The sequence below is a fragment of the Alexandromys fortis genome, unplaced genomic scaffold (assembly GCF_014885135.2).
Source record: "Alexandromys fortis isolate MF-2015 unplaced genomic scaffold, M_Fortis_MF-2015_v1.1 scaffold_215, whole genome shotgun sequence".
Lineage (NCBI taxonomy): Eukaryota > Metazoa > Chordata > Mammalia > Rodentia > Cricetidae > Alexandromys > Alexandromys fortis.
In genome coordinates this window covers 65,559-80,699 of record NW_026068086.1, presented here as the reverse complement: position 1 = coordinate 80,699, position 15,141 = coordinate 65,559, and the positions used below count along the sequence as shown (strand labels likewise).

General features: G+C 43.5%; 2 protein-coding genes across 7 annotated transcripts in view; both read left to right on the top strand.

Annotated features, from left to right (window-relative positions):
• LOC126488637 (utrophin-like) overlaps positions 1 to 15,141 on the top strand; it is a 164,943-nt gene that overhangs the window by 85,357 nt on the left and 64,445 nt on the right. The gene's annotated exons all lie outside the window — the stretch shown is intronic.
• LOC126488639 (NAD-dependent malic enzyme, mitochondrial) lies at positions 8,031 to 10,499 on the top strand. The gene has a single exon (XM_050122256.1). It carries the CDS (start codon positions 8,123 to 8,125, stop codon positions 9,875 to 9,877), a length of 1,755 nt encoding a protein of 584 aa, XP_049978213.1. The 5' UTR covers positions 8,031 to 8,122; the 3' UTR covers positions 9,878 to 10,499.

Here is a 15,141-nt window from a genome sequence, read left to right as displayed (position 1 = left end):
TGTCCTGGCAACACGATAAAGTGCCAGCTTAGGTGGTACCTAACTCTTTTGTTTTCCTATGGATAAATTTTCCCAGCTTCTTTTTTCCAAGAAGAAAATTTTCTTTAAGAAAATGATTATTTGTTGGGTGAGAGCTAGGACGAAGAGACTAAAAATGTAAAGGTCCCAAATAAAAAGGAATTTGTGTTAATTAGTGATTGTCTTTCATTAGCTAAGAATTGGAGTCCTATAAACTGTCTTCCTTTTGTTTTAATTTCTCACAAAGAGCCACTCTGTAGACTGTTGTGAATCACCACGTGGACCTTTTAATAAACTCAATCCTAGGTATTTGTTCCTTTAGCTTTTTAAAAAAATAATCTTTTAATTAATTTTTTTGCGCATATCTGTCTGTGTGCATGTGTGTATCTATATGTGTTGGTACAGGGGCACATCCATGTGAATGCCAGAGGCCAACTTCAAGGGCCTTCCCCTGTTGCTCTCACCTTAGATTCTTCTTCTTCTCCTCCTCCTCCTGCTCCTCTTCCTCCTCCTCTTCCTCCTTTTTCCTTTCCTCCTCTCCTCCTCCCCCCTCCTTCCTCTCCCCCCCCTTCCTCCTCTTCCTCCTTTGAGACAGGGTTTCTCTGTGTAGCAGCCCTAACTGTCTTGGAACTAGCTCTGTAGACAAAGCTGGCCTTGAACTCACAGAGATTTTTCTGCCTCCACTTCCCATTGCTGGGATTAAAGGCATACTCCACTGCCGCCCCCCACCGCCACCACCGCCACCACCACAGGCTCTCTTATTTCTTTGAGGAAGAGTCCCTCACTGAACCCAGAGCTCACTACTGGGCTAGCTCAGACAGCCTGTGAGCTCTGTGGCTGTGTTTGTCCTCCCAGTGCTGAGGTTACTAATGATTGCCGTCCTACTGGATTTTATGTCTGTTCTGGGGATTTGAACTTAGGTTTTTCCTGACTAAACCATCTCTGTAGCCCCAGATTTTAAAAGTCTTTTATAATATTAAACTAAAGAAGGAGAATTCTACCTTACAACAGAAGAACACCGAACCCCAGATGGAACTGATATTTAATACAAATAAACTTTAAAAAAAAGTAAAAAGCCTCAGTAACTTATTCTCTGTGGTTAAGGTGGATTTTTATAGGACTGACTTTTTGACTTAGAAAATTAATTTCTGTTGTGTTTATGGAAAAGGAAGCATCAACATTAAGTGTCACATTTAACAAAAGATAAAATCGCTTTGGTTTCAGCCCGAGAATCACTGAGCAGGACCTGGAGAACTTTGGGGACTTCTTTTCTGATTTGGAAGGGTACCCCCATGGTTGCCGTGTGGACTGCTGTTTGGCTTAATTTTATTCTTTAGGTTCCTGTTTGACTTTCTACAAAGTGCTAGTTTAGAGGACCTAGTGGCTACAGGGAGCCTTGTGTGTGTTTGTAACATCGCTATTAAAGTGTGCGTTCATATTGCCTACCTCCCCCCTTCCCCCCTTTTAGTTAGGGTCTCCGGTAGCTCAATGCCTCTAATTTACCGTGTGGTAGAGAGTGTCCTGTTGATCCTCTTGCCTCTTCCTCCTGACTTCTGGGATTATGGGCTTGTCCCACCACCACTCACCACCACACTCCAAATCCTCCTGCCCCTGCCTTCACTTGCTAGGATTATAAAAAGCACAGTCACTACACCTACCTCATATTTTAAAAGTATTTAGAAATAAATTGAAATAATTTAATTTTTTTCTGCTAAGGAGCACCACAACTGTATATATGAATGAAGTACAAATGTGACATTTCAAATGTATGTATATATCCATCAAATATGTACGCATACACATTTCAAATATGTATGTAATCTTAATTACTTTATGCTTTGTATAGCATGAACATAATTATACTGTCACACTAAAAGGGCTTGTAGATGACCTTTTCCTTTCAGCCGAGCTGGTGGCTGGAATGAGAAGGAACCAGTGGTCAGCCTGACCCCTGGGCTGCTGAGGTCTTTTTGTTCTCATCCCAGTGAGAGCCTGGGCGGGGCTGGAGGAGGCACACATTTTAAAAAGGCAGCGCTGTTTGGGGGGGGGGGGAGTTGGTTGTTGATTAAGAAATCAGCCTCCACCTCCCAGAACACCCACTGTGACTATTTGCAATGTTTGAATCTCAGCAAAAATCCCACTTGTATTCTGAGTTCTTTTGTTTCAACAACATAACTCTGCAAAAAAGAAAGTTTCCTACAATTGAAGAGAACAGAGGCTGTGTTGAGGCCAAGTTTGCCTTTTAAGGCTAGATGCACTTTGTTTTAATCTCTTCCTTCTCAAGTGAAAAAGGACGGAGAGAAACGGGTGTTTCTAGGCACAGCTTCAGTGATAATGCTTCTTTCTAAGTAAGGGCTTTGGAATCCTGCTTATTTCTTCAATGCTGTCGCCACGGCTTCTAAGAAGCACAATGGCTAGGGCAGTTTTGTAGTCGTCAGTGTTTGGAATCCATGGATGCTTGCTCCCGGCCCCACCACCTTCCTCTTCAGTGGCTGTTGACATTGCCTATGTGAAGCTGTGTGGTATCTGCCTATAAGCTCTTGTGTCCGTTAAGCATTCCGGACATCAACTGTGATATCCAGCGCAAATGTAAATGCTATGCAGATAGCTGTTGAGGGAATAAGGACAAGGAAGGGTGTTTCTACACATTCAGTCCAGATGCAAGTTTTTCTAACCAAAGTGTTGGCCTGTAGCTGGTTGAATCTGTATATGTGGAACCTTTGGATAAGGAGGACTAACCGTGTATTCTATTCATGATGGTGGCAGAGTGCCTGGACTGAGGTGTATGCAACACTTGCAGACGGACCATTGCCTCTGTCTCTGCATCTGTGACAGGAAGGCTGCCCAATGGGTACCTCTCAATCGTTTTGAGGATTAAAAGAACATAATACAAGTGAAAAGACATTGCATAGGTGACACACATTTGCACATCGCATCTCATTCGAGTCTAGAATGCGATATGTAAAGAACTGTTAGACATCAACAGGCAGAATGCATCACAGTTGGAAAGTGGGCAAGGGACTAGCTGTTCTGTAAGGAAGATACGCAACTGGGAGTTAGCCCTTGAAAACATGATCAGTACCATTAGGGAAATTCAAATCAAAACCATGGTGATTATAGTTTGTACCTACTCGGATGGATATGATTTAAAAGCAAACCAGAATGGCAGCGAGCAGGAGTAGACAAGGCTGAAGATAAGTGGTAAGCTTACCCTGCCGGTGGAAATGCAGGATGCTCTTGTTTTGCTTCAGTTCCTTAGAGAATGAGGTGTTGAGTTACCCCGCGATTTCCCTCTCAGTTATACACCCAAAGGAGAAGAAAGCCTAAGTCACTGAGAAACTTATACGCAGATGCCCAAAACAACTCCCCACCATGGCCAGCAGAGAATCAAGTAAAATTAGCCCGCTGATTGATAAAAGAATCAATAAATTATGGGATATAGTTCGGTCCCAATAAGAAAGGAAGCCCTGATGAGGGCTATGACATTCATGGTTCTTGAAAACTTCTTCCTGGCTGGAAGAAGCCGGTACAACTGGCCGCGCATCATCTAATTCTATTGGATGAGATGTCTATGGTAGGTAAGTCCACAGGAGCAGAAAGGAGATTTGTGGGTGGTGGCCCTAGAGGGTAGAAGAAGCTCATGGGTATAAGGTTTGCTTGAGGGATAATGAAACAAACATGTCTGACACGAGTGGTAATTATTGCACAACTTTGTGAATGCACAGAAACCCTCTGAACTGTGCCTTTTAGATGGATGGATTTTGCAGCATGTGAATTTTTTTCTTGTTCAACACAGGAAGTGATACCATGGCCATGCTAAGCGCCCTATCCATTAGCTGATTCTACTTCAACGCCTGTCATTTGTGTCTTAAAAAGATAATAGCTTCTAATGTGTTTCTGTGGTTGCCATTTGCTGGTTTTCTTCAAATTACACAAATAAAGCAATTGAACGCTTTTGAGCATTTTCCAGGTCTGCCTTTGTGAGTGAGTCCTGAGACAGAATGCTGCGAAATTGTCCTGCGTTGATGCTCCCCTCCCCCACCCACTTGCTCACCCTGCATCTTCTTCCTATAAGAGAAAGTACTTCTTGGCAGGTCATATGCCATTTATAGATTTTTCTCCTTTTGCTCTCTTGGATTTGACTGATCAGATGGGGCACTTAACGCTTGTGATGGAGAAGGAAAATAAAAACAAAACAAGGTTGGGACAGTCCGTGGATTTTTCCGTCGTCATGGAAATTATGTTTTCAGTTGAACAAGGAGCTTTCCCTTTGGGAAAGGGGTTATAGTGTGAGACTTGGAGCAGTATGGTGTACTAATAACCACGCCTGAACTCTCCTCCATAAAATTCAGGTCAGACATCAAGTCTTGGCTGTCTACGTTCGTGGCTGTGCTATTTGCTAAAAGTGTTGATGTGTTTTGAACCCTGTGATTCTGTCTGAACTATTAACAGATGCGACTTGGGGGACATTTCATGATTTTAAGTATTAAGAAATGTCTTTGCACATATAAAGTGTAGTGTTAATAAATCATTGTCGGTAAATATGCGGGGAAATGTGCTACCAGTGTGCTGTAGATTCAAATTAATCGTGGCCATAACCTTCACTTGGGGGTTTCCTTCCTTAGGCTTAAAGTGTATTCTAGCTTTATTACAACAGTACCAAGATTCCATCACAGTTTCCTGGTAACTGGGCATCGTGGTGACTGGTGTGAGGGCTTTGTTTCAGTAGGTGACCTTGCTTGTCTTTAATTTCTGTGTATTTGCACAATCCATTGCTTTGCCTGACCATTGGTTCTTCCTATTTCTCTTTGATCTTTGATAGAGCTGTGACTAGGTAGGAATCTGTGTCTCAGTAGGGGACCATCCGGTGGCTGGGTCAGGCTGTCCCTGTCAGTGATGCTTGGGTGTGATTTGAACCCCCCCACCAAGGACCTGAAGCAAGGTGCCATATTTTCTTGCTCTTCCTCTGTGTCTGTAGCCGCCTGGGGTGCCTCTCTTCTGGTCAGCACACAGGCTAATCTCTCACAATCATCACCTTTGGCCTGACAGTTTGATATCATGCCTTCTCCAGGTTAGTTGGCTGTAGCTTTTTTTGCGGGGCTAGAGAAGCTTTAATAGGGAAATTAATATCCAAATTGGGTTTACTTCTATGCAACTTACAAATAATTATTGTTTTGATATCCAGTGCCACTCTGCCTTGAATGTTTTGACAGTGATGATTGTATCCAAAACACAGCATTCGTTTTCTTTGTAGCATTCCGAATTAAGAGGTTTCCGTGAGACACTGGTGATGCAGACATGGGAAGTTGATGTGCAGATTGCTGCTGTGAATTGCTGTGCTTCAGTTCTTTTCACCAAGGTTTCACTTTTAGCGGTGTCTGGTTCCACCCTGGAGCAGGACTGGGGAGATGACTGGGGAGATGAAAGCAGAAGATCAGGAGTTCATGGCTGTCAGCCGCATCACAAGCTGGAGCCACTCTGGGCTTGGGGAGACCCTGTCTCAAAATCCCAAATAATAAACAAAGCAATTTATTCTTCTGAGGAATTTGCCAAAGTAAAAGTGAACTTGGCTTGTAAACTTAAGGACACACACACACACACACACACATATATAACTTAAGCTGAGTGTGGTATGCTTGAAGCTCTTGGATCTTGGTGTCTGTGGTCTGGGAAGGTGAAAGCGTGGGTGGTTTCTGCGACTTTCCATGGTGGGATCTATGCACAGTTTCTCTTCTGGATAGTTCTGTTTCTTTGGTGCTTGTGGGGCTACTGCCTGTGTGTGGCCCCCATGACCCACAGCATCTATCCCCAAAGCCAGTCATCTCTGGTTACAGGCAGGCATGATTGTTCCTGGAAGCTGGGGAGATGGGGCAGCACTGCCTGGTGCTGTGTTTTGGCTTGCCCTTATTAGTATTTCTTGATTCTCCCACTAACCGGTCTCTGATTTCTTCATCACAGAATAATCTTGCCCTGAATCAGGATCCTCCCTGCATTTATAAACACCGGGCTTTGGAATGGCAAATGATGATTCATCAAAACTCTGAAAGCTAGAATAAAATGTTCTTATTTAGATCAATCAAGGGTCGATGTCCTTTTCTAATGGGCGTTCGAACTGCTTTTTCTGGCCTGCTGTTAGGGACTATTTTTATACCTGATTTTCTTGCTTTGAACGTTGCTAGGAGTCAGAGGTTTATCTTCGTCAATAATGAAAAAGGATCGAATAGATGGAACGAGAAAGAAAGTCAGCAGGTCATCTTGATGTTGATGGCATAAAATATTTGGACAAGTATGAAAAGGTAATATGGATAATGGATTTATGCTCATTTTATTGAAGCATACGTACATACTAGCATTTAAGATGAAATTTTGGTAAATGTAGTTCATTTACACTTACTGAGCACACTAAATAAGCTCCTTCCATAAGTTTTGATTGACAATCTCTATCAGGAATTACCACTATTAAGGTGTTCAAATTGGACATTTCTTGGCCTCATAGACTCATTTTAATCAATGTTATCAACCTAAGGTAAGTATCAGAGTACAAGAGAAAGAAGAACAGGATGGAGTCTAGAATTGGCTTTGAGGAAAGGCCTTTGAATGGCGTCTGAAATCTTGATTAAAATGTCCAGCGAGGATAAGCATGGGGTGAAGACTAGTGTGGGAGGCAGAGCAACGGAAGAAGATCTCTGGGACAGAAAAGACTTTGTCCCTCTGGGTGGCAGAAAGGCCAGGGTCTGGAGCATGCAGAGAGGAAGGGCTCAATTGATGCACAGCCTTGTAAATTGTGTGATTTTCCTTGTTGTAAATTTTACTGTCCAGCCAGCTGCTCGTTAGAAAGCCAATCTGAGAGGAACAAGAGTAGACTTTAGGAAACAGTAATAGAAGGTTGTTGGCTTTAGGATGGAAGTGAGAAACAGCAGTAGCTTGGGACAATGGATGTCTTAGTTTTGTCCCCTATTGCTGTGATAAGATGAGCGTTCCCCCACCCCCAGTCCGTGAAAGCCTGAACACAGAGGACGGAATTAAAGTATGCTTGCACTTAGCTCACCTTGTGTGCTTTTATACAGTTCAAGGTTCCAGACTAGGGAATGGTGCCACCCACAATGGATCCTCTGCTGTCAATTGATATAATTAAGATACAGACAAGCCCACAGGCTGACTGAGCTCCACAGCCTCACACTGACCCTGTCTTTCCAGGTGATCCTAGATTGTGTCAAGCTAACAATTAAGACTAAGCATTATAGGGGGTGACTGAGGAGATGTGCATTGATTTACTGTGCTGAGGGCTAGGGAGATTAGATTGTGATGTTAGACGGAAGCCCTGTCCAGGATCCAGGCCCAGGCATGAAGAACTGAACGAGTGAAGGTAGAAAGGTGGCTTTGAGATAACGTCTGTTTTGTTAGTGTTGCTCCAGTCTAAGCTCTGTTTCAGTGGCAATCTCAGGAAGGTGCTTGGTCTGTAGGGATAAAGGAATTTACCTTCGACTCTCTAAAGACTTCAATTTGTATAAAATAAAGCGATAGCAGACAGATCCACAGAACACATGCACAAATACATCATCTACACATGCCTGGGAGATCAAAATATAAGATGGGAAAAGAGCCCCGGGCGTCCAGGAACTACTAAGAGGAGTAGTGGTGGGGCGCACTGACTTCCTGTGTAGAGGTGGCTCAGCAACTCCCTGTCAAACATGGGACAGGGTGTGCTAAAATCTCTAGAAGGTGGACATGGACTTGGCCTTCAGCTTCCTGGCCTGTGGTACGAGTCAGCTCCGGCTGATTAGACGTCTACAGAGAGGGTTCGCGACTGTTTAACTCAAAAACTGTTTCTGTCTCATAAAGAGAGTGCAGGCAAAGTTCCAGAGCTTTAGGGAAGAAAGCGGGCGAAATACCACAGACCAAGGCAAGGCTGGGTAGGCTTGGGTTCTTTTCTAATTCAAAGCACCCTACCTTGGTACCATTTTTCTCAGCCTAACAAATCCTTCAGCTGCAAAACAACTTATCTTGAGAGGCGGCGCCAGGGTCGAGCATCACGGGCTGTAGCACCGCGGCCTCTCTGCCTGCAGCACCACCTGGCGCGGGCCAGGGTCCGGTGAGAGAAAAGATGTTTTCCCGGGTAAGAGCCGTTGTCACTCCTTGTACTTTGACATGTCGTCATTTGCACCTGAAGGAGAAAGGCAAGCCACTCATGTTGAACCCACGAACAAACAAGGGGATGGCGTTTACGTTACAAGAACGACAAATGCTTGGTCTTCAAGGACTTTTGCCTCCCAAAATAGAGACACAAGATATTCAAGCCTTACGATTCCATAGAAACTTGAAAAAAATGACTAGCCCTTTAGAAAAATACATCTATATAATGGGCATACAAGAAAGAAATGAGAAACTGTTTTATAGAATACTGCAAGATGATATTGAAAGTCTGATGCCAATTGTATATACACCAACAGTTGGTCTTGCCTGCTCCCAGTATGGGCACATTTTTAGAAGACCTAAGGGGTTGTTTATTTCAATCTCAGACAGAGGTCATGTCAGATCGATTGTGGATAACTGGCCAGAAAACCACGTTAAGGCTGTCGTGGTGACTGACGGAGAGAGAATTCTGGGTCTTGGAGATCTGGGTGTCTATGGGATGGGGATCCCCGTTGGGAAGCTTTGTTTGTACACAGCATGTGCAGGAATACAGCCCGAGAAATGCCTGCCTGTGTGTATCGACGTGGGAACTGATAACAAAGCACTATTAAAAGATCCCTTTTATATGGGCTTGTATCAGAAACGAGATCGTTCCCAACTGTATGACGACCTGACTGATGAGTTTATGAAGGCGATTACTGACAGGTATGGACGGAACACACTCATCCAGTTTGAAGACTTTGGGAATCATAATGCCTTCAGGTTCTTAAGAAAATATCGAGAAAAATACTGTACTTTCAATGACGACATTCAAGGGACGGCTGCAGTTGCTTTGTCGGGTCTTCTCGCGACCCAAAAAGTTATTAATAAACCAGTCTCAGAACACAAAATCTTATTTCTTGGAGCAGGAGAGGCCGCCCTTGGAATTGCAAACCTTATAGTCATGTCTATGGTGGAAAGTGGCCTCTCAGAAGAGGAGGCACGGAGGAAGGTCTGGATGTTCGACAAGAACGGCTTACTAGTTAAGGGGCGGGCTGCTAGCATAGATAGTAACCAGGAACCGTTTGCTCACTGTGTCCCTGGGAACATACCTGGAACTTTTGAAGATGCAGTAAATGAACTTAAGCCTTCAGTTATAATTGGAGTGGCAGGTGCTGGCCGGCTTTTTACTCCTGGCGTAATCACGTCCATGGCCTCTATCAATGAAAGGCCTATAATATTTGCATTAAGTAATCCCACAGCACAGGCTGAGTGCACAGCTGAAGAAGCATATACACTCACAGAGGGCAGGTGTTTGTTTGCCAGTGGCAGCCCGTTTGAGCCAGTGCAGCTCCAGGATGGACGAGTCTTCACCCCGGGCCAAGGAAACAATGCGTATATTTTCCCAGGTGTGGCTTTAGCAGTTATTCTCTGTCAGACCCGGCACATCAGTGACAGTGTTTTCTTGGAAGCTGCAAAGGCACTGACAAGTCAGTTGACCGATGCAGAGTTAGCCCAAGGGAGGCTGTACCCATCACTTGCTAACATCCAGGAAGTTTCTGTTAACATCGCTATTAAAGTTGCAGAATACCTGTATGCTAACAAAATGGCTTTCCGATACCCAGAGCCTGAGGACAAGGCCAAGTACGTTAAAGAAAGAATATGGCGGAGTGATTATGTTTCCCTGCTCCCGGACGTGTACGATTGGCCGGAGTCTTCACTGAAGCCTCCTCAGATGTCTGAATAGAAACTGCCCCATTAAGACATTCCGTGCTTCAGAGAACCACTATTTTCAGACAAAAAGATAATCTTCTCAGAGTTGAGTGTCGCCTGTGCTTTATTCCTCCACACCACTTGCTTGGCATCTCTTTCTGTGAATCTCTCTCCTTGGGGACAGACGTGTTGACTATACTGCTGATGCCCACCAGTGCCCACAGTCCAGTACTGAGACCGCGTCAGTCCTGACGGTTGTCGCCATTGTGCCCTTGTTGGAGCCGGCCACAGTCACCTTGCTGTTACATGAATGTATCCTCCACCTCCACTCAGCTCTTCCAGGGCTGTGGATCTGGGTACAGAGTATTGAGAAGAAGCCAAAATTTACCTAATTCCAAAGAAAACTTGTCAGTACTTAGAACTGTTCTTTTATATGTTTTCACTTTCATTTTACTTTCGTGCTCTGAAGTCCATTTGTAGTATACAGATCTGGGGAAATATGAAGAAATCTCCCCAATTTCCTGGAACTAAATCCAGGCTAACTAACATTATAGACGAGTGGGAGGAGCCAGTGCTGCCTTTAGACGAGCTGAAGAGTCGCTTGCAACACTGTACAAAAATAAATACTACTTATTTAATAAAAGTAATACCTTATATTTAAAAAAAAAACAAAAAAACAACTTATCTTAAAATTAAATAGCAATTCTGTATTAGTATTCTATTACAGCTAGACAATTTACTTTTTGATTTGTCAGCTTAAATCAAATATGTGAGTCTATAGAAATGGCTCAGTGCATAAGAACACTGTATACTCTTCCAGAGGACCCAGGCTTGATTTCCAACACCCACATGGTGCTTCACAACTGTTCTTAACTCCAGTTCCAGAGGATCAACGCCCTCTCTTGGCATGCGTGGGTACTGCATACCCATGGTACACAAACATACATGCAGGCAAAATATCTTTACATGTAAAATAAAAATAAAATATTTTAAAAAATACAACAACAACAACAACAAAAAATCCTTCACAAATATCTGTGATGTCATGCAGGTTTCTGTTCCAGACTTAGACAGTGGCATATGCAGGTCATTCTGTCCCAGGATCTCAGGAGGCTGCATGCCGCTTGTTGGCTAGGGTTGATATCATCCCAAGGCTCTACCGAGTTTGGAACATCTGCTCCTAAGATGGGTTGTGTACAAGGCTTCTTCAAGAAGGGCCTGGTTATAGGTTCTTGTAAAGTTGAGAGGCCACAGTTTTGCCATTTCTATCTTTTTGAGTCTTCACAATGTGGTTGCTAGCTTCTTCTAGAGCCAGCACAAATAGAAACCTGCAGGTGTCTTTGGCGAGCCCCATACTGTCCCCACAGCTGCCATATTGTCTTTGTCAAAAGTGAGTCACCTAGTCCACCCCCACCCAGACGTGAGGAATGAAGCCACCAGCCACCTGTGGACATACCTTAGAGCCACCACACGTGATTTCATAATTTATAAACAGAGGTTTGAGTAGAGAGTGGAGCACTGGCAGATCACACAGAGATTCTGTGCAAGTGAGAAATCACATGAGGGAGAAGCCCACAATGACAGGATTTGGGCAGAGGAAGCCGAATCTAGAGAGACAAGAGGGTTCTTTCTCAGGCAGGAAGCTGTTGATTGTGTAGAAGCCTACCTACTATGTGTCTGTTTGGCTGTCATTTTAAGGAATTTGTTGTAAAGGTGTGGTGACGAACGGCTTTAGTCAGTGGAGACCTGGAGGTAGGGGATTGTGAGTTCCAGTCCACCCTGGGATACAGCATCAAGCCTTGTTTCAGACAACAATAACAACACAATTTTTGCTTTTCAATGAATCAATAAATGAACACATATGTCCAAAAATGTATAATATACATTTATTATAAAGATGATTATAAAATTAAATGATTGAGAGAAACATTTAGAGTGTGTAATAGTCCGGGTCATGGGCTTCTTCTCTCTAGAGTGGGTGTTCACTTCCACAGAATCTGTGTGATTTCCCAGTGTTCGGCTGTCTCGTGCCTGTCATCTCAGAACTAAGGGAGGAATGCCCATGAGTTTGAGGCCATCCTGGACTACATAGCCAGTTCCAGTGTAACCTGGGCTACAGAGATAGACTCCATCTCAAAAGTAAAACAAAACCCCAAAACACAAGGCTACATACACTCACACACACTCACACACGCACACACGCACACACACACACTCATTCACACACTCACACACACACTCACTCACACACTCACACACACACACACACACACAAGAAATAGCTATTGGGAATACTGATAAATACATTAATTTCCAGGCAACAAAATATGAATGGCGCTTTAAAAATGATATTATTAAAGAACATATCTATAACGGAAAGCTTGTTCATAATGTATTTTGAAATAAATGCTATATTTACTATCTATCTTCATTTTTGTTAAAAAAAAATAGGCAAAAATGTCTGGAAAGCTGTGCAAATGCATTAATATTGATTTCTCCTTACAGGGGAGAGAAAGCAGTTTGCATTTTCATTTTGTTTGGGTAAATCTTTATAAATACGGCTAGCTGTGTAATACATTTTCAGATAGTTTTGCAAATCCAAATGAAATGATAGTACTAATCTTTAAATTTGATTGAGGAAATCTGCAGCATGAAGTTTGACTCTGGACTGAATTGCTCAGCCAGCTGATGGGTCCGTTAGCATTGCTGTTTCATAGGAAGCAACTCCGCGACTTCTTAGGACAGCTTGCTTAAGTGCACCCAGACTGAGAAGATGTGACGGGTACTGCGGTTTCCCTAGAACTGTGTCCATGATCTCATGTCCTAGTGAGGGCAGAGCAGGTGGGTAGCTGTAGGTGTGGGAACCTCGTGCAGGATGAAGGCTGTCCTGCCGTTTGGCCTAGGAGGACAAGTGCCCTCATCACTTAGGGTAACAAGGTGGCAGTTCATGGGGCCTTGAGAACACAGTGGTTGGTCTTCTCAATGACCAGATTCCCACCCAGCTTAAGCCTGGACTTTTATTTGAAGAGAATTCTTCATGGAAAACTGACGTTCACTGCATTTGGGAATCTGCAGTACCTTGTCCTTCAGCAGATGGTGATAGATTTTTTTTTTATAATTAACCCTTATGTGTATGCAGAATAGATTAGCACTTATTCTCAGCCACTGTTGGGGAGGGGATACCCTTTTCTTCTTCTTGTACGTGGGAGGAAAATCAGAGTAGATAGGTTTAAAGCATATAGCTTTGTTCAGCTTTTTGACAAGATGACATTTGAGATTTGTCATCTACAAAGTTCATGCTTGAGAAGTACACACACACACACACACACACACACACACACACTCATACACTGAAAAAGAAAAAACTTCTCACCATGTTATAAGTAGTTTTCAGTTTTGGGTGTGGCCCCAAAGTGGACATGCCCGCAGGCTATCAAAACACAGTTTGTGCAGCTGGAGAAATGACGCAGCTCTCGCAGAGGACCCACGTTCAGTTCCCAGCACCCACGTAGTGGCTGATAGTCATCTATAACTCCAGCCCCAAGGGATCCAATGGCTTTTTCTGACATCTTCGGCTCAAGGCTTGCATGTGGTACACATACATACGTACAGGCAAAACATTCATGAGCCTAAAATAAACCTTAAAAAATTAAGAACAAACAAGCACACATTCCCTGGACCTGGAGAGATGGCTCAGTGGCTAAGAACACTTGTTGTGAAGTCTTGAAGACTGAAATTCAGATCTCAGCACCCACACACAGATGTGATTGTAACTTAAGTAGCTCTCTTCTGGCTTCCATGGACGTACAGGTGCATATGCACCCATGTATACACATGTGCCTACACTCATGTAGAAGCATACAAACATACAACCATACATACAAATAAATGGATCAAAACAAGTCCTTAAAACCCCAGTTTCTAAGGTAGTTAGGAAAATAGGCTTTCTTGTTAAAAGATAGTCAAGGTGAAATAAGAACATGTACGGAGTGAACACGTGAGAGATTGACATGCGTATGTGCTTACCAAATGTTAGTTTTAGTATGAGAAGACGTGATTGGTGGGTAGAGCTTCCTCGTCCATCCATTCATCTCATTATTTCAATTTTTGTCTTTTGGATATTTCTTCAATCAGTACGAAGGGCACGTGACATGGGCTGTTACAGTTCACTCTTAGTAGTCAGTTTAGAGAGGGAGAGTGTTGCCACTTCTTCTTGCACTCCAGAAGGCTTCCCGAATGTCTTCCTTTGAATTGTCCTCAGTGGCATTATGATTGAGTTTAGGAGGAAGTAAGAGAACGTCTGTGGGTTATATAAGAAGGACTTAATTTTTCTCCACTCAACTTTATAGATAGGAAACCCAAGGCTGACTACTTGCTTAGGGACCTGACTGCTTCTGTCTTCTTGGACAAAAGGAGAGAGGCCACCAGCAAGATGTTCATTGTCACTCAGCACTGTGACCAGGGATGTAGTAGTTCTCCCGGGAGTCCACTCCATATTCTCTCTGCCTATAGCCAGAACTTCCAGGTAGCTATCCCTGCTCGCAAGAGCAGGTGGGCGCTGTAACCATTCACCTCGCTGGAGGGCAAAAGCCAAGAGTAATCTTGTGAAAGATCAAAGGCAAGGGCACGTGTGTTGTGAGCAAGATGTGTTATTAAAATAATGAACAGAAATCTTTTTTAAAAAATCACACTGATTGTGGTGTGGTGTCTCACCGTGGTATTCCCATTCCCAGAGACTGTGGTAAGAGAATTACTGTGAGTTTGAAGCTAGCCGGGGCTACGTAATGAGTTCTAGGTTAGCTTGAACTTCTGAGTTGGATTCTGTCTCAGAAAACAGAAACTAAACCAAGCCAGGCCAAACCAATCACACTGAAACGGCAATGAAAAATCTTTGTTGCAGGCCCTTTACCCCCGTCCTCTTATTTTGGTGAAATGTCTGTAACATTTACCCTTTTAAGTCTATCTATTCACATTGCAGTGTGCAACCCTTACCATCATTTCTTCCGGACTCTTTTAATATCGCAAGCCTTAAATTCTATACTCATTGAACAGTTAACTCCACTCTCTCTTATCAGCCCCTGGAAACTACGCTTGCACTTTTCGTCTCCAGAAATGTGACTCCCCTGATTGTGGATGTACAGCACAGCTGTGTTTATGTGACGGGCGTAGGTCCCTTGCTATGAGCACCTAAGGGTTCATCCCGGTGTATCATATGGTCTAACACATTCCTTGTCAAGACCGTCACAGCTCCTGTCATGGGCTTGGTGGTGTGATCCCTTTGCTATCGTGAATAGTAAG

Excerpts from the sequence above, each read along its gene's own strand:
- LOC126488639 (XM_050122256.1), top strand. The coding sequence starts at position 8,123 with ATGTTTTCCCGGGTAAGAGCCGTTGTCACTCCTTGTACTTTGACATGT.